Source organism: Lepidothrix coronata, unplaced genomic scaffold, assembly GCF_001604755.1.
Source record: "Lepidothrix coronata isolate B3197 unplaced genomic scaffold, Lepidothrix_coronata-1.0 Scaffold307, whole genome shotgun sequence".
NCBI lineage: Eukaryota > Metazoa > Chordata > Aves > Passeriformes > Pipridae > Lepidothrix > Lepidothrix coronata.
Genome location: NW_016690487.1, coordinates 241,927 through 259,560, shown reverse-complemented (window position 1 = coordinate 259,560; position 17,634 = coordinate 241,927). Strand labels below are relative to the sequence as shown.

The 17,634-nt window shown below is 48.5% G+C and overlaps 3 protein-coding genes across 7 annotated transcripts in view; 1 reads left to right on the top strand and 2 right to left on the bottom strand.

The window, feature by feature from the left end:
* SEC31A (SEC31 homolog A, COPII coat complex component) overlaps positions 1-6,139 on the bottom strand; it is a 41,637-nt gene extending 35,498 nt beyond the window's left edge. Inside the window, exons 1-5 of the mRNA XM_017837608.1 lie at positions 6,051-6,139; positions 5,437-5,519; positions 4,786-4,909; positions 2,298-2,496; positions 909-1,004 (exon numbers count right to left, since the gene is read on the bottom strand). Coding sequence (XP_017693097.1) covers positions 909-1,004; positions 2,298-2,496; positions 4,786-4,909; positions 5,437-5,515 — 498 coding nt within the window. The 5' untranslated portion in view covers positions 5,516-5,519; positions 6,051-6,139. The remainder of the gene's footprint in view (positions 1-908; positions 1,005-2,297; positions 2,497-4,785; positions 4,910-5,436; positions 5,520-6,050) is intronic.
* Positions 6,140-7,018: 879 nt separating this feature from the next.
* Positions 7,019-12,861, top strand: THAP9 (THAP domain containing 9). Its single transcript, XM_017837607.1, has 5 exons — positions 7,019-7,098; positions 7,187-7,382; positions 7,476-7,692; positions 8,331-8,481; positions 9,362-12,861. The coding sequence occupies exons 1-5, from the start codon at positions 7,019-7,021 to the stop codon at positions 11,310-11,312; spliced, it is 2,595 nt and encodes an 864-aa protein (XP_017693096.1). The 3' UTR covers positions 11,313-12,861.
* Positions 12,862-15,266: 2,405 nt separating this feature from the next.
* LIN54 (lin-54 DREAM MuvB core complex component) overlaps positions 15,267-17,634 on the bottom strand; it is a 41,580-nt gene continuing 39,212 nt past the window's right edge. For all 5 annotated transcript variants that reach the window (XM_017837623.1, XM_017837625.1, XM_017837626.1 and 2 more), the window contains 4 exons: positions 17,422-17,524; positions 17,092-17,229; positions 16,183-16,385; positions 15,267-15,624 (listed from right to left, as the gene is read on the bottom strand). In XM_017837623.1, the coding sequence (XP_017693112.1) occupies positions 15,423-15,624; positions 16,183-16,385; positions 17,092-17,229; positions 17,422-17,524 (646 nt within the window). In that variant the 3' untranslated portion in view covers positions 15,267-15,422. The remainder of the gene's footprint in view (positions 15,625-16,182; positions 16,386-17,091; positions 17,230-17,421; positions 17,525-17,634) is intronic.

The following is a 17,634-nucleotide window of genomic DNA, read 5'->3' as shown; positions in this document are numbered from 1 at the left end:
TGCTTACTTTTCAGACCAAGAATTAAATGCAGTGTTAACCCAGTCCTTTTCGCCCTACTATTTCCAGCTATCATTAAGCATATGGACTAAAAGATGTCCCAGTTTAAAAAATTACTATTAGACATATAAAAAAAAAAAAATCTCTTACACGGATCTTTAAGGTGAGCATCCTCCCAAATGCCTACATGTTAATAAATGATTTGAACTAAACAAAGTAGTCAAACCCATAGAGTTTAAATTAAAAATCTTTAAACTGAAGATTACTTCTCATCGCGTTTGCTCACTTTGTTGTCTCCAAACTATCATACAGTAAGAAATCCATTTTCCAGTAACCACAAACTTCTTGTGCAATTTTGCAACAGCTACAAAAACGTACACGCATTGAAACAACTTCCTCCCATTCTTCTATTTCCTTCACAAGGCCCATAGCACAGAAGAGTCTTGTTTTTCCCCACAGATCATCTTTAAGAGACATGGGCTAAACACTTGGCCTTGAGTATAGCAACTAAACCACACCCTGAGACCCACAAAGACCACTGCAAAACCTACTGCCTCATCATCTGACTTCTCAGTAGCTGCTTTTTATCTTCCTCCTATTTTCCTCTATGTACCTTCATGATCTTCAAATTCATCCATGCAGTGAAACATGCAGAGGAAGACTAAGACATGTAATGGTTATGGATATTTGAAGAGTAGTATAACCTGAGAGACCTTAAGGACTGTAGCTAACCTTGCCAGAAATGTAGCTCACGGCTAATCACAATTCACTACTACCCAAGTTAGACTCCAAAAGGCTTTCCCCCACCCCACTTGAGACAGGCTTTAAAACTGTAAGTTTCAATGAGCTCTCAATTTACATATTTTTCACTAGCCTGCTCCGCAGAATTTAATAAATACAAATCTGGTACCTGTGTCTTCACTCCTGGTGTCATCGGCGTAGCAAAGTTGTTCAAGTCCCAGATATAGATTTCAGACTCATTAGCACCAGAGGCCACCAGATTAGTCTGTAAGACACAGTAACAGACATTAAGAGTATTTTCAGCATCAGCTTTCACAGTCTTAACTGCTGGGAGGCATCAGATCTGCAGGACTCTGTCGACTTGCCCTGTCAGCTCAGGGTATAGCTTCTGGCTCACACAGAGCAGCTTAGGAAAAAAGGCAAGGTTTTTTGAGACTGCAGGTAATATTGAGTTAATTAAAAAACATCCACACACTAAACTAGACTGGCATGCTAAGACCAAAATTCATGGAGTGCTCCTCCAGTGCACAGCAAACACTCAGGAAGGGGCTGCAGAGACACAGCCACACGGGCAAGGGGAAAGGGGTGACACTTGTGTGAAGGGGCAGAGGAGGAAGCTGTGCTGCAGCCATGGCCAGCACAGAGCTTTGCTCCAGACAGAGCGTGGCATTTGTGCCTCTGGTGGACAGCACTCTGCTCACAGTGAGTGCAACCACCCAGGGCACTCCTGCACCTGGGATGCAAAAGTCCAGGCAGGGTGACATGAGCCAAGGGCACCAAGTGCCCTTTGACCACGTCGTGGCTGATGACAAGCGAGTCTTGACTTCATAACAGGCAGAAAGGGAAAAGGAGCAATTCAGAGCAGATACAATGGACACAGGGCAGCCTTGCTGAAAGCAAGAGGGCAGGGACAGAAGTGTTGTTTAGGGAACGAATTCAACTCAGTTCTCACACAGCTGGTGGGGACCAGGAAAAACCACACTGTAACTAGAGGGAAGTAAATGCTCATTAGTGATGTGGGAAAGCTTGTTGGTTTTGAGAGCCCTTCTGCTAAAAAGGCCACGTGGCTGTGTTTTGCTGTCTCCTCTTTCCAAGCAACAATGCTTAGAAGTCTTGAAGATGGATCCTACCTAATCCCCAGAGGAGATGCCCAGAATCTGGTCTCTCCATAAGTATGAGTGAGAGCACATAATTACTTCCTGTGTGAGGAGAACAATACTGGCACAGTGCACAGAAGCTAAAAAAGGAAACTGGCTAAAGACACCACAGAAGGCCACCTCTACTTCACACATAAGCTGAGCTAAAAAGACTCCCTGAATTGGCAATGCAAACTGACAAAGGGAAGGAACGAAGCAGACACCTCAAACGCTTTCATACCCCATCCTGAAATGCCAGTAACAGGACAGGATTTCCCTACTAAATACAAACAGACACTCAAATGCTAAATTTAGTTCACGCTTTTCATGGGAGGGGAAGCAACAGAAACATTTTTAGGTCACAAGTGAAGACAGGCCACTCCTCTATGATGGTATGTTATGAAGAACAGCAGAAAACCAACCTGGAACATGTTGACATCGAGGGCTCTTACTGGTCCCGTGTGCTTGTCTTTCTGGGCAATTATTACTTCGGCGTCTCCATCTATGATTTTGGCTGGGTCGTACAGGATGACATTTCCATTTTCACCCCCAGCAATCAGGACTCCAGAGACTCTCTCCCCCGAGGTCATGCTGTGTGGGCCCCAGATCAGCTTGTGGTACCTGTAAGGCACAGAGGACCCCACAGTCTACAACCATCCACCACCAGCTCCCCATAGAAGGATGAATTCCCTTTTTGCTCACCCCAGCTAAAGCCTCTGCTGCAAACAGATAGAGCAGGCATGTCAGAGAAAAGCACTGCCTGCATTTCTCCTTAAGGATGAGTCTCTGTACTTACAACTCCTTCCATCAGAAAGACATGTCCCATTCTGCTCATTAACAAGAGGCAGGGTCACAACAAGACCAATCAATTACCTGGAAACTGATAACATCTCTAATCTCTGGCTGCAAAAACAAGTAAGTGCACCCAGTTGCACATGATTTTGAGCTCACCTTTGCAAAACAATAGGAGTACTCAAAGTAAGGACTGTAAGCCCATCCAACTGCAGCCTGGAGAAAAACTTCTGCTATTTGCCAACAGCTTCACATAAGAGGGGAAAAAAAAAAAAAGGTGGAACTAGAAAAATTCTACATCCCTTCCCATATCTGTGCTTTTGGATGTGCAAGCACTTCATCTGCCACACCAGGGGCTCAGCAAGTGGTTTGCTCACATCACAGACACATCTCTCGGACCACAGTCTATTTTCCAGGCTAAATCACAAGGAACTAAACACACTTCCAGAAATTAAGAATTTCTGCACCACTGTGTCCCTCTGTAAATACCCAAATTTCCTTCATCTCAGTGAACTTGCTACATAAGCAAAACAGCATTCCTGTGCATTTAGCCATGCAAGGAATGAATTTCTTCCAATAAAATGACATAGTTACCCATCAGCTCTTATGCAAACAGAAAGCAAACCGACACAGACCGGAAGGTGGTGAGGAGCTACTTTAGCATTCACTGTATTATTATTAATCTCTTTGTTATCTCTGGGAAGTCTTCAAGTAATTTCTTTTAATCACAGCAACTTCAGCAGGATAAAATACATCCTGCAGGAAGCTACACAAAGAGCATATGCTGGGTGAGAAATACTGTAATAGCCAAGTGCTGAGTCTCTCACTGTTCAGATTACAGTGGGGGTTCCCCAAAGAATGATGCTACAAAAGGAAATTGGTCTGTGATATCAGACAGCCTCATTCCCTGGGTATGATTTTTATACTTCTGCACCTAACCATTAAAGTTGACGAGAAATGGAGCGACTGACAGGGCTGTCCAGGCACCACCAGCAAGACTGAACAAGACTTCAGATAATCCAAAATGAAGGCAGAAAACAGTAAGAAACAAAAAAGCTGAGTCAACTGTTCAACTACCTTCTTCTTGCCCTTTGCTCTTTCCAAGATAAAGCATGGTTCTACAAGAGCAGTGCAAAACTTTCCTTGGAAAGGATTTATCTTTTGTGGGTCTAATCACCAGGACATTTTCACTTGCTGCAAACCAAAATAAAGACTGATGTATACACTGCTATCTTATCTTAAACAAAAAGACAAACAAACAACCCTCGACCTCCTTTGTAATGCATTTTCTGGGGCAAAGTCAAATTCTTGTGTTGCTCATCAAAGGAGGTACTTCCACAGGAGCACTGCATCCTGGCTATAAGGAGGGTTCTTTGAAATTCAGTAAACAAGTAACAAGCCTCGAAGAATCTCAGTCATAGTTAAAACAAGGTAGAGCAATGAAATTCTAAAAGATCAAACACCTCATCCTGCTCCGAGCAGGTCAGTAGGACATGTTAACATCAGCTTTGCCCACAGTGAAGGGCATTAAACAGGGACTGTGGACCCACAAGGAGCAGTAGGCACCGGACCAGCTGCCAAAGAGCTGCCACAAGCGCTGCTGAGATGGAAATTGGATGCTCTGATGCTAACAATGTCTCTCTGGATAAGCATACAGTAAGGAACTAAGCACTAAAGTGGAGCTGTACAGTCAAACTTGGCTTCCCAGCTGTGGGAATACATACGACATGACTCGATTTAGTTCTGTTACAGGAGCCTCCCTGAAATGCCTAAATACAAACAGGATGGGGCAATAGGAAAAGTTAGCACTGCATTTTCACAATTTCACGTTTTCTTCTGTTCTCTTGTGAATCCCAGAGACTCCACATAACACACTCAAACCTTCCAGCCAACGTCAGATGTTTTAGGTTTATGTCCGAGCATGAGCTGCTTGCAACCCCTTGCAGTCCAAGCTCACTGCCCTACAACATCAGTGGCACTCGTGTGCCTTCGTCTTTCAGTGCTGAACTTCTGCTCCTCTCCTCAACAAATGCAGACACACCACATGAAGCGACCTTTCCACACACACCACGTACAACAGTTTCACAGATGTTACTTTTCCCTTACAACACTGCCTACCTGTGAGAGGAGGAGAACGTGGCACAGGTCTTCATATCCAGTGAAGGATCTGATAAGTCCAACTCAAATATTTCTAGAGAAGCACTTGTGCTGAAGGTGGCATCCAGCTGCTGAGCTGATGTACCTGCGAGGAAGCACGACTGGCAGTGAGAAAGCCACTGCACAAAGCACTGACTGCAAAAGCAGCACAAGGAGAGACATAAAAGCAACATCCTTGCAAAAAGGACCCCAAGACGGGGTTCAGGTTTCTGTTATTTAGATGCAGTGCTACATAACTCTTCTCCCCATGGTTCACCCTTCGGGTGTTTCTTAACCTGTATCAGCAGGAAAAGCTTTGGGCAAGTACCTCTCTCTCCCTGACGATGCACAGAAAATGATCAGAGTTACAAACAAGCCAGAGGTGACCAGCAGTTAGGATTGCTGTCACCTTCCCCTGGAAGAAGGAGGAGGATGGCTTGCTGTCACTTGCAGAATGCAAAGCATGTTTTCATGCTGGCACAACTGGAGAACTCTACTCAAGACACCACAACCTATACCCTGCTCCAGCCTCCAGGACACAAAGTAACTTCTACAACTTTCAATTAGGGCCACTCAATGGCAGCTACTGCACATAGCCAGAGGTTTGTCAGTCCATGCTTCCCAAAAACTCACCTGTGGCCAGGTAAATGGGGTGCTGCTGGGCAGGGCTCCATGCCTGCATGGCAGTACGATCTATTTCCTTCAGCTTCATTTTGCTAAAAAATAAAGACCAAGAAAAGTGATGCTTAAGCAGAGCACGGGGAGGCTGCACTGCCACGGATTCAGCTGCTGCACCAGGGCTTGGCAGGAGCTGCCAGAGGGACTGTTCTCCTAAAGATATCCCACCGACAGGCACCTCAGCCATCCTCTCCAGAGCACACCCAGGGGGGAGGGGAGGAACAAGTCCCCGTCGGCAGAGTAACATCGGCACGTAGGGGAAAGAGATGGTTGCTGGACATAACACAGGAAAACGTGGGGCAAACCCTCAACTGCTGCGAAAAACCCTCTTCCAGCAGCACCAAGGGATCCACCACCCTACAGCAGCTCTCTGCCTTGACCCACCAAACAAACCTGCTCCCGAGAAGACCCTCCCTGGACGCCCTGCCGCCAGACACCCTCAAGCAGCCCATTTTTGGGTCTTATTTCAACACCCCTCACCCTCGGGACTGGCACCCACGCCCCGCTTCCCACAGGAGCCGAAAGGGAAAAGGAGCGGAAAGCCGAGGTTGCCCCCCTGCCCGGCTCACCCCCGCGTCCCCGGCGCTCAGGCGCTCCCGGACCGCTCCAACGTGGCAGCCCCGGCACCGCCCCCCGGCCGACACCGCCTTCCGGGCGCGCCCCGCGCCTTCCGGGCGGCGGCGACGGGGACGCGCCTTCTCGCGGCGGGAAGCGCCGGGAAGGGCCCGTGTGGTGGTGGTGGTGGTGTGATGTGTGTGTGTGTTGGGTAGGGATGTGTAGCCGCCTCCTTCCTCGGGGTTGTCCGCCGCGTCTCTCGGGGCAGGCGCAGCCATGGGCCCTGGGGGAGAGGGAGACAGGAGTTAGGGGATCTAGAGGAGCCGGAGAAGGGGGGGCGATGAGAAAGGGGGGAGCGGCGGCAGCGCGGGGGCTGCGGTGCCGCCTGTCCTCAGCTCCAGGGCAGTAATCATGGCGTGCTCAGGATGTGAACAGCAGTGAGGCTCATCATCGGACAGGGGCGGGACGGGGGGCACAGCCCGAGGGAGAGACCAGCCGGCATCCACAGCCGGGGGGGCGGCAGCGCCGGACCCACCTCTCGCGGCAGCCGAGGCGCAGCAGCGCTGCCGCTCCCCGCCGCCGGGCTCCGCGGCCGCTGCGTGGGCACACGGCGTGGCCGGGGCGGGCGCAGCCCAGGCCGGACTGGGCAGCCCCACCGGCACGGCGGTACAACGGGAATGGCGGGTGGTGCGCCTGGCCCCGCTATATATATATAGGGGTGAGGAGCGCCGCTCCCATTGGCCCCGAGGACCGCCGCTCGCCACTGGCTGCGCCCGCCGAGGCCGCCGCTTCCGGTTGGCTCCCTTCCCTTCCCGGTCCCGCCCTCTGGACAGCGGGGACGCCGCCGCGTCCAATGGGACGGCGGTCCGCCGGCGTCGCCAGCCAATGGGGGAGGGGGCGGGCCGGGCGCGCGGGGCGGTGGCGGCCAACGGGCGGGCCAGCGCGGGGTGCGGGCGCGGCGGCGGCGAGCGCCGGTTCCGCCATGACGCGGAGCTGTTCCGCGCTGGGCTGCACCGCACGCGACAGCGCGCGGAGCCGCGAGCGCGGCGTCTCCTTCCACCAGTGAGCGAGCGCCCCCTGCGCCCCGGCCGCGCTTCCCGCGCTTCCCGCCGTCCCTCTCCCTCCATCCCTGTCTCTCCGTCTGCCGCAGGTTCCCGGTGGACGCCGCGCAGCGCCGCGCGTGGATCCGCGCCGTGAACCGCGTGGACCCGCAGAGCCGGCGGCCGTGGCGGCCCGGCCCCGGCGCCATCCTCTGCTCCCGACACTTCGCCGAGGGGGACTTCGAGCGCTTCGGGCTGCGGCGGAAGCTGCGGCGGGGGGCCGTGCCCTCCCGCTTCCTGCCCCCGGTGCGGTGCGGGCGGTACCGGACGCGCTCCCCGCGCCCCCTCCCCGCGGGGTGTCCCCGTGTGCCGTGACCTTCCCTCTCCCTCCCCCGCCAGGAGCCGCCGGGCGCCGGCCGGAGGAGGAAGAGGAGCAGGACCCGCGTGCGGGCGCTGAAGCAGCCGCTGCGCGGCCCCCCCGGCGGGGACCACAACTACAGCCTGCGGGGCCGCCCCACGGACACCCCGCGCACCGTGGCGAGCCTCCTCAGGATGCTGGTGAAGAAGCGGCAGCTTCCTGAGGAAATCGTGAGTTTGCTGCGGGCGCAGTTTTCAGGTACTGCAAGGGACGCTTGCTGAGGTAGACAGAGCGTGTGCTCGCTCCCTCATCCCGGTTTTGTGTCTTTGCTTGACTTTATGGTGCTGGTAATCCCCGACTGTTAGGCTCCTAGGACCTCCTAGCTTTGTTGTTTCTAGGTCCGGAATGCAGACACCAATCCTACAGAGAATTAAAGTCTCCCCCAAAAATCCAGTTGCTTGAGGCTGGGTGCAGTGTTCAGGTCAGACCTGTAACCAAGGCTGTTAAATCAAACTATGCCACCATTCAGTTGTCACATGACTCAAGAATAGAGTGTATTTAACTAGGAAAACCTTGTCTTTTGTGCTGCCCAGAAGTGGCTTCTGTTAACACTGATGATCTAACCCAAAGAAGCCATTTCAAATCACAGAATTCAGCTGTAAGTTGCTGGCTTCTTACTTGCTATGTCAGTTTTTAAGCAGCACCCATGTGTGCGATTCACAGTCTTTACTCAAAACTGCAGAATGACATTCACACCAGACTTCAGGACTGAGTGGTTCCAGAGGCCACACCCCATTGCCTTGTGTTCTGCAGTGTATTTGTATCACGCATCCCTCTGTTATGAGCCCTTTATTTGCTTCACTAAAGCTGATCTCTTGTGATTTCTTTTCGAGCAGATTTGCCTTTTGAGCTGCACAGCTGGAGGCAGATGGCAGAATACTCACCAGAAATGAGGCAATTTGCCTGCATTCTCCACCTCTACCATATTAAGGCCTATGATTATCTGCGGAAGATTTTTCCCCTCCCTCATCCCTGCAGCCTGACAAAGCAAGTTTTTACTCATTCCTTCATTCTGAATGTATTTCCAGGTACTCGTGTAGGAATAGGTGTAACAGATCTGTCCCGAAGAGCAGTAATTCAACGGTAGTAATTTTCCCTGCTTTGTTTTTAGTAACAGGAGCAGAGTGGAAAGCAGATGTCAAGGAACACGGATAGCCCTCAGAGAGCTGGAATGTGTTCCTGCATGTGGGACACAGCATAAGAATAACACACCTGCACTATGTCCCAGGCTGCTTATCAGAATTTACTACCTGAAGTGCTGTCAGACCTGTCAACAAGAGTTGTAATGACAGACAAAACAAAGGCTGAAGGAACTCTCCCCCTGCAGGTTTAGAGCCTCAGACTCCTGTAGGGCAGCTGGAGGATGCCCACGGGATACACACGTTGTCCATGCCAGCCCGTGGGGGTTTTACCCAGCTTCTTCCAAGGAATCTTCTCACAGGGGTGGCAGGAGATAGTGGATAGGGTATAGTGTATTGGGAAGAGTAGCATTCCACATGGACTGCTGAGGGGTTCACATCTTCCGAACTGGATTACAGTGTCCGGTGTGGAGAAAGCCAGTTGGGAAGGAGAGCAGACAGGTGTTGCTGGCCCTGTACATAGCCTGATTTGCACTTCTGTGGTGTAATTTTTTTTCCCCTGTTATCATGAGATCTTATACAAGGTGCTTTCCTTGGCTTCCCATCACTAGGATGTGAGAAAACAAACTTGCACTACTGAGAAAGGCAGGGCTGCCAGTTTTACACTCTGTCAGCCTGCTCTGCAGTCCAGGCATGGCTGACCACATCCTGAGAGGTAAAAGGTGCTGACTGTTGCTTCAGCTTTCTCAGAATGACGTCTCAGAATCACATCCTCCTTTTTTTTCCAGTTGGCTGTCTAATAACGAGGCTGCTGCAGGCTTCAGCAATGACATTTTTCTCCGGCTTCAGGAAAAGGTGGAGAGAGGGGATCAGGCCTACTGCTACTGTGCTGTGATGGTACAAGACATGTCCCTGCAGAAGCAGCAGGAGTGGGACCCACAGACCAGGCGCCTGACAGGCTTTGTTGACCTGGGAGCAGGCATCCTTGATGCTGATGAGGCTCCGCTGGCCTCGGAAGCAATAATCCTCATGGCAGTCGGCATCTCCAGTCCCTGGACAGCTCCACTGGGCTACTTCTTTGTGAACAGCATGACCGGCCGCTTGCTTGCTCAGCTCTTTCATCAGACCATCAGTAAGCTGAATAACATTGGGATCACGGTCCTGGCTGTGACATCAGGTGCCTCTGCTCGCGGTGCTGAGACCGCCAGAGCTTTGGGGATCAGGATGGATCCCGAAAGGATTCGGTGCACTTTCCATCATCCGCCTGGTTCTGCTCACAGCATCACATACTTCTTTGATGTTTGTCACGCGCTTCAGCTGATAAGGAATGCTCTGCAGTGCTTCCAGAAAGTAGAGTGGCTCAGTGACACCATGTGGTGGCAGCATGTGGTGGAGCTGGCAGCTCTGCGGGAGCAGAGGGTGTTGGAGCCATGCAGTCCCAGCTCAGGCAGATCTGGGAGCAAAGAGAGTTACCATCTGAAGGTCAACTTTGCTACACTGTTGTTCAGCGAAGGTGTTGCCGATGCCCTAGAACACCTCCAGAAGCTGGGCCTGGCCTCATTTCAGAACTGCAGTGGCACTGTCAAGTTTGTGCGTTTGATGAGCTCTCTGTGCGATGTATTTTGTGGCAGAGGTCCCTATGGAAAGGGACTGAAGGTGCCTTTGCTGGCTGGAAATTACACCAAAATAAGCAACCTCTTCAATGAGGCCAAGAGCTTCTTTGTCACCTTAACAGACTCTGTGGGGAGATACATTATTAAGAGCAAACGCAAACTAGGATTTCTGAGTCTCTTGCTCAATGCTGAAAGCCTGAAGTGGCTTTACTCCAACTACATGTGTCCGGAAGGCACTCCTTCCCACCACCTCCAGACCTACGCCTTCAGCCTGGACCCACTGGAGCTGTTTCTCAGGGCCCTCCAGCAGGCCTGTGGCACCAGTGGGAGCCCCACCTGCACTGTGTTCCAGGCTGCTTATCACAAACTGCTGGCCAGCTGCAGCCTGTCACCAGGCTCACCACACAGCAGTGGCTCAGGCAACGTGAGCTCCTTGGACGTATCCCTGTCTCATAGCAGAGATCTGACCCTGGGCAGCATTCGTGCTCAGTATAACCCAGCTCGTGGGAGGGCACTGGCAACAGAGTACCCCTTCTGCGCAGGCCTCCTTTTGCACAGCTCCGCGCTGAGTAACGCGCTGACGGACCTGTCCCTCCACGCGTGGAGCGTCACCTGCGCCGCCGGCTTCGTGGCTGAGCAGTTGGCCTGGGACTTGCAATGCGAGGCTTGTCTCGCTTCCCTCTTTGACTCAGATGAGAGCAGGCTGAGGTGCAGGTCAGTGCTCTACGTAAAAAAGTCAGGCAGAGTGAGTCTGCCCTCGGCAAGCGTGCACTGCATAGCAAGCATTTCGGAACGAGTCCTAAAGCGGTACGGCAACGTAGGGGATGGCAACAAAAATACCAAGCTGTGGCATTCGTCTCTAGAACAGAAAGTCTTCCAGGAGCTTCTGGGAGAAAGGCCCCTCTTCCCCACCCTCACAAACCATTTATTTGATGGGGAGTTGAGCATCAACAACCACTACACAGTTTTACTAAAGAAAATAACAAGATGTTACTTAAACATGAGAACAAACCCTGCACAACACCTGAACTTGAAATACCCTTGTGGAAGGCACAGATTGAAAAGACATTTATTTCCATCACCACTGGGTAGCTGTCAGTCAAGCTGTACTCATGTGGCATCATGACTACTCTGCTGTTCCAAGGATGGCTGTGCCCTGCTGAGGGGCTCAGTGATGGCTGGATCTGGGCAACACGTGTCTTCCCATGATTCGGCCACCAAAACTGGTATTAAGCAGTGATGCGCTGGGCCACGGCAAAGCACCCGATCGGAGTCTGACTAAGCAAATCAAGGAGGTTTATCTGATCCTGCAAAGTAGCCACACACTTCATGAAACTTGTGTGGCAGGTCAGGATGAGCAATGGTTGCTTGAGGTGCCTGGGACAGTGGTAGGAGACACTGCAGTGTCCCCTGGAGGTGCTGGGTGGCTTCATGCTGTGAGCGCTTTTGCCAGGAGAAAACTGATGCATATTCCATGTGGCTGGGAGAGATCACGTGTGCTGGCAATTTGATTTCACCAAAACAGATCTGCTTTATGAAAGCCACAGGCAAGAAAGCTTGAAGAGCTTTTACCTTAAAAGCAAAATAAAGATGTGAAAAGAAAGTGGCACTCAAGTTGTACCTGGGTGTGCTGTAGCAGGGCGAGTGTTTCAGGTCCCATTTCGTGGCCCCATCAGCTCACCTACACAAACTCAACTTTGTGTCCTGCAGCCCAGGGCACAAGGGAGTCTCCTTTTGATGTTTCCACTGATGACTTGAGTCATAGCTTTGATGCCATCAAGTAGGACAGGCTTTTTCAGTTAATTAATTTCCATGGCAATTGAAACTGCCTCCAGCGCTTTACCAGGAATAACAAAGTTTGGCATGACTGCTACTAAATGGCATCCCTTTACCGTGCAGAACAGCAGTTGCATCCATAGAGACAGAAGGCAACTAATTCCCACCAAACTTGCTGTTCAGTTACTTTCAAGCTTCATGATGGAGATGGGATGAAAAATGGTGATCCACCACGTCCTAGGGCAGGAATAATAATTAAAGGTGCCATTCTGCCTACCAGTGACTTGACAAAACTGTCCCTGGTTGGTTCGGGTTCTTCCTCCTCTCTTTAGTCCTAATCACACCGTGGGAGCAGAACTGCTGCACTCAATTCCTCAAGCTCTGGTTTGAGAGCTGCAGCACCACAGAACTTCACGCAATCACTGCTGGGAGGAACAATCCAAAACCTTTAGACTGTTTTTTTTCCACTCCAATTACCTATGCAAAAAGCTGTGTTGAAGCCATCACTGTCATGGAGCCAATTCCAGCTACAACATACTTTGCAGAAAACTATTTCCCTTCAATATATATATATACATGATTTTTAGGACAAGTGGAAAAATGCTGCCAAAATCCCAGTGCTAGATTGGTTGCAATCATATATTGTTGTAACACTCAGATTGCCTACACCTCCAGCCCCAATATGAGTAGTTATGGACTGGGATTGCTGTGCATGACAATACACCAGTAACCAAGGGATATTTATCTCTAGTAGAATTTGGTCTCATACTGAAAATGCAAGTCAGTACTTGCATCAGAAGTGGACCTAGTATTAACCATTTATTTTGATATTTCAGTGAAAAACCTTGCGTATTTGTCAGTGCTGAAGAAAAGGAGTGCGAAAAAAATCGTATTTACAGAATAGTATAAATGTTTATTTTTTGTGATTTATCTGACTGTTTTATTTGTACAATATAGAAAAGTGTATTTTTTGAATAGGTCTTGTAAATATAAATTTCATTTTTCTACTTTCGGATGTAAACAGAACTATAAAATGAACCCTTGCCCCATTCCCAATTATTTTTATTTAACTGGATGAACTGGATGACTGTAAATCTTGTCCAGCAGTTTGATGCAAATGGCTAAGGAAGTACAAAAACCAATTCATACACTCTACACCAGGGAGAGAGGAATCCAAGCTTAATATTTGAGAAAGCTTGTTCAAAACAAAATAGAAGAACTAAGAGCATTTGATTGCACCTTCAAAGTCTTTACAAGCAAAATATTCTCCAGCAATGCCATCATACATAATTACAACTGTAATCTAAATTTCACAAGTGCTTTTGCACACTGTATATAAATACACATCACAAAAGGTGCAATTTAGAGTAGGACACGGAATATATACAAAATTAACATGGACTGAAGTCTAAACAAAAGGCATATTGCAATCTGTTCGAAAAATAACGTAAGTAGGTATTACTTTATTCACTTACACTAATTTACATTTATACAAATCTTACTGGACATACTATATTAGGTCACTAGAAGTAAACAGAATATCCGCACTATCTACAGGTAAAGTTACTGCACTGATTTTTTTAGTAAATCCAAGTCCTAATCATGAGAAAAATGGCATTTACTTACACAAGAGGAGGATTCCCTTTTCAGAGATATGCACAAATATACTTGTTACTGACGCTCAGGGAGATGTTAATGGCAGACAGAGCCCTTCAGACAGTGACTGGCAGGCCAAGCCCTGTCTGCAACAGCCACTCAGTGGGCCCAGCACTGCTGCTGGATGCTTCCCAGGCCCTTTCATGCCTCCAAGGCATTTTGAGGAGGCACTGGTCAAGGGCCTTCTGGCTCAGTGCACAGGGCTGTGAGGTGAAGCATCCTCCCATCCTATTTATTGCCTTCACACACATAGGCACATATCTCTGCTGCTGGTTTGCCTAGGCCCTACTTTTCCCCAGCCTGGCCCTGCTAGAAAACCTGAAGAAGGAGCTCTGCTGCATTTCTCTGTATTTACAGTTTTAATAGAAGGAATACAAAATACCTTTTGGAAAAACATAGCTAGTTCAGGCTGCAGTGAGACAGGTAATAAAAACGCCTGTGATTAAACGTGGTTAATGGATGTTCACGATAGGTAAGTAACCTACCAGGTTAATTTTGCAAATGTGTTCCACTATCAAAAATGTGATTTGAGATTGCCTGTAACAAATACTGAAAAAGATCCCCTGCCTTAGTCTATACCCAGCTATAGCTGATTGCCCCCCCATTTAGTGTAAAAGGATCTGTGTGTCTGTTTTTGTAGCAATCCTGATTCTGTGCTAGTATATTCTCTGATCACAGCTCTCACAATTATTCTCAACAACTCTAAAAAAGCCCTTAAGCCAAGAAAATTGCCAAGGTATAGAGAAGCAGCACCCTGAAGACCCACAGCCAGGCTGAACATGATCCGTACCTGCATTTGCAAGTCGATTCAGATGCAGATTGTCATCTCCCATGACTTCAGCTTCTCAGGCCTAAACAACTTCCAGGGCTACAGCTTGATCCTAGAAAACACAACGGACTGCACAGCCCTACTTCCAGTGAGGGATTAGGCTGCTGCAGGCCTCTGAAAAACCAATCTTCACCTAAGCAACAGCATCCACCTGCTGCACACTTAGGTAACACTACGCTGGGCAGACAGTTTGGCATCATGTGGCATCATGCTGCCACATGGCATCACTTCTGAGAACAGGCCACTGTCTTAGCCTTCAAGTTCCAGCTTAAGAAACACCTGAGCTCTCAGCCACATTCCTATCAAAAATTCCCATTAATTCCATTTGCCTCTAAACTCCTTGGGCCCCACTCCAGCCAGATTCTCCACAACTTGCTCAGTGCTAAATCTGCAAGCAACCCCTCTGTATTATTGCCTAGGTATTTCACAGTGCTCCGTGCACTAAAGGAACATGCTGTGTCAGGTCCTAAATACAAGTACTACCTTCCATTCGAATGCTCATTTTTACATACTTCCTTTCAGAATTATCTTGGATACACTGGTACCTCCTTATTACAGGTCTGTCACCAAAAGCATGACCCAGCTGTTGACATCATCTGTGTTTTCCTGTATGCACAAAGTGATGCCAATTCATACACCGTAAATAATATATATTATAATAATTTATATATGCCCTTCAGACAATTATTCTGGGGAAAAGGGAGAACACATCTAATTTTAAGAAATCCAGGGTAAAAGCTGTACATTGGGAAGAAAAATTGACCTTTAGGCATTGTCTTAAGTAGAAGAGGATTTAGCTAAGATTTAAAAGGCTCTACATCTTGTTATAAAAGATCTTGTTTCAATCTTACATGGGTCAATTTACAACAAGCACCAAATTAACAAATATTATTAAATCCTTTATGCTACACCAAAGTGTCCCTGTGCCTTAAGTGTTCTGTTTCAGTCCGCTTCGTTGCGGCTCATGTGCACGAGTCAGCAGTTCATGGCACAAGGGTCACCTTTGGACTTCCCTGCAGAGCTAATAACCCTCATCAAGCAGCGTCCAAACTCCTCCAGGATCATGCGCTCCGCTGCAGCTTTTGACTTGCCCGTCTTCTCCGCTTGCTCTGCCTGCGCGAGAAGGCATTCGCAGGTTGCATCGGCCACCTCCTTGGTTACAAATGTAAAGGGCAGCCTGAAACAAAGGAAGATCCCCTCAGTCTCTGCAAAAACACACAAGGCACCTAACTCCGGGACAGGGCAACTTCTTAGTACAAGGGCTGGCGAGATTTCATTTGTCCCGTTGCTTCCAAGAGCCTTTAGACAACCTACAGGGAGTGAATAAGCCCCAATTAACAACAGCCAAATGAACTGGTGGGCCTTTATCCTTTGGTGCCTGCCTCCATTGATGGACATTTTGGAACAGTCATTGAAATGCCCAGGTAGACAGAACCATTCTCCAGCTTTTACTACACGGGTGGCTCGAGGATTACATCCTCTCAGTAAATGGCACTTGTACTTCGTGCTTTCTGTGAGCACACAGGCAACAAAGAGAAGACAATACTTAGTTACAGCTAAACTTGGCATGCCCCAGGTCCCACAGAAGGCAGGAACAAAAAAGCTCCATTCACCTGACTGCTCCTGCTTCTACAGCTTACACAGACAAGATTCAAAGATGACAGGGGCATACCTGTCACGTACATCAAAAAAACCCACACTAGAAACAACTTAAACATGTGCAGCATTAACTTACTTCCCACCACCACTGCTGAGTGCTGGTGCTGGCCTTGTCAGCAAATCTGAGATCTGAGAAGATAGCTTGGTCTTTGCAGCAGTCTGCTGCTGGACTCTAACTTCTGCAGCATCTGCTAAATGCATCAATGTCTTCCGTTCTGGGCTCTCTTCAAAATTTTTACAGCCAATGCATTTGCATATGGAAGAACACATGATTTTTGCCTGAAAGAAACAAAAAACCCATAAGAGACCTGTTGCAACCATGAGCCCTTTTATGACAAGCCACAACAAAAAGGAGATCTTGTTTTAATCTCTTACTAATTAGCCACTAGAAGAAACCCCCAAGCAGTAATTTTCTCTCTAAATTCTTACCTCAAGCTGAGATGCTTTCCAAGAATGTATACTTGAATCAAATAACAGAGCATAAAATGTAAATCAATGGTTTCCCACTCATCCCTTTCTTCACCAACCTCCAGTTTCCGTGGGAATTTAGAGGGTTGAGCTATGAGAGAAGTCAGTCTGCCACTGTCTCTACATCCACAGACTGATCAGTTAGCAGGTGAAGTAACAACTTTTGGTTTTGACTTTCACAGACACATTCTATCCCAGAGCATGCATGGGATGCTGATTCAACTCCTCCTAGGGACTTAGTGCAGTAGGTTTCTTTAGGAAATAGTGCTAGTCAGTAAAAAACAAATCCAAGCTGGAGTCTGAAGTTGCTACATTGTTTAAAATTAAAATTGCACAACAGCAGTGATCAATTTTGCCATATACATGGATTTCTATGTGAAAACTGCTGGGAGAAGAGGTAACATTATGGCAATAGAAAAGAAGAAAAAGCATTATAGCAGTACAAACAAGAGACAAAGCAAGTCACTGCACTAAATGGAAAAAGCTAGTATCTTTAAAATGAGACAATGTTTCATACCTCATAACATTCGCAGTAGTTTTTGAGACATCCCGAGCGCTTACAGTTACACCCTTTGCTGTGTCTCCGGTCCGACTCTCCTTCCTTTCCTTTCCCTATTTTGGGCTTGAAGGCTTCAGGGTTTCTGTCGAGGCAGGCCTGTTAATGCAGACCCAAAGGGTCAGTCATTGCACGCAGGGATCGGAATTTAGAGGTGCAATAAAAGAACTTAAGCCTTGCACATGTGGGAGGAGATCAGGGCATTATACACCCACTCTGCCCCGCTCTGTAGCTTCAGGAGACATAAGCTAAATAGCTTTCATCCCGGGGGCAGGGGAAGAGGCCCCTCACCTTTATTGCTTTTTGCCTATCATTTTCATGGTCCAGGTTGTTGTAGCAATTTGTACAGTTGCAGTTATTGCAGAATTCACCGTTTGCAAAACAATCACAGTACCTGAAACAGAAGATGCAGACGGTGTTTGTAAACATGACCATTACATTGGCGTTAGCACTGGTGGCAGCAGCAGAAGTTCCTACTCCGGCAATATGCACCAATAAGGGTAA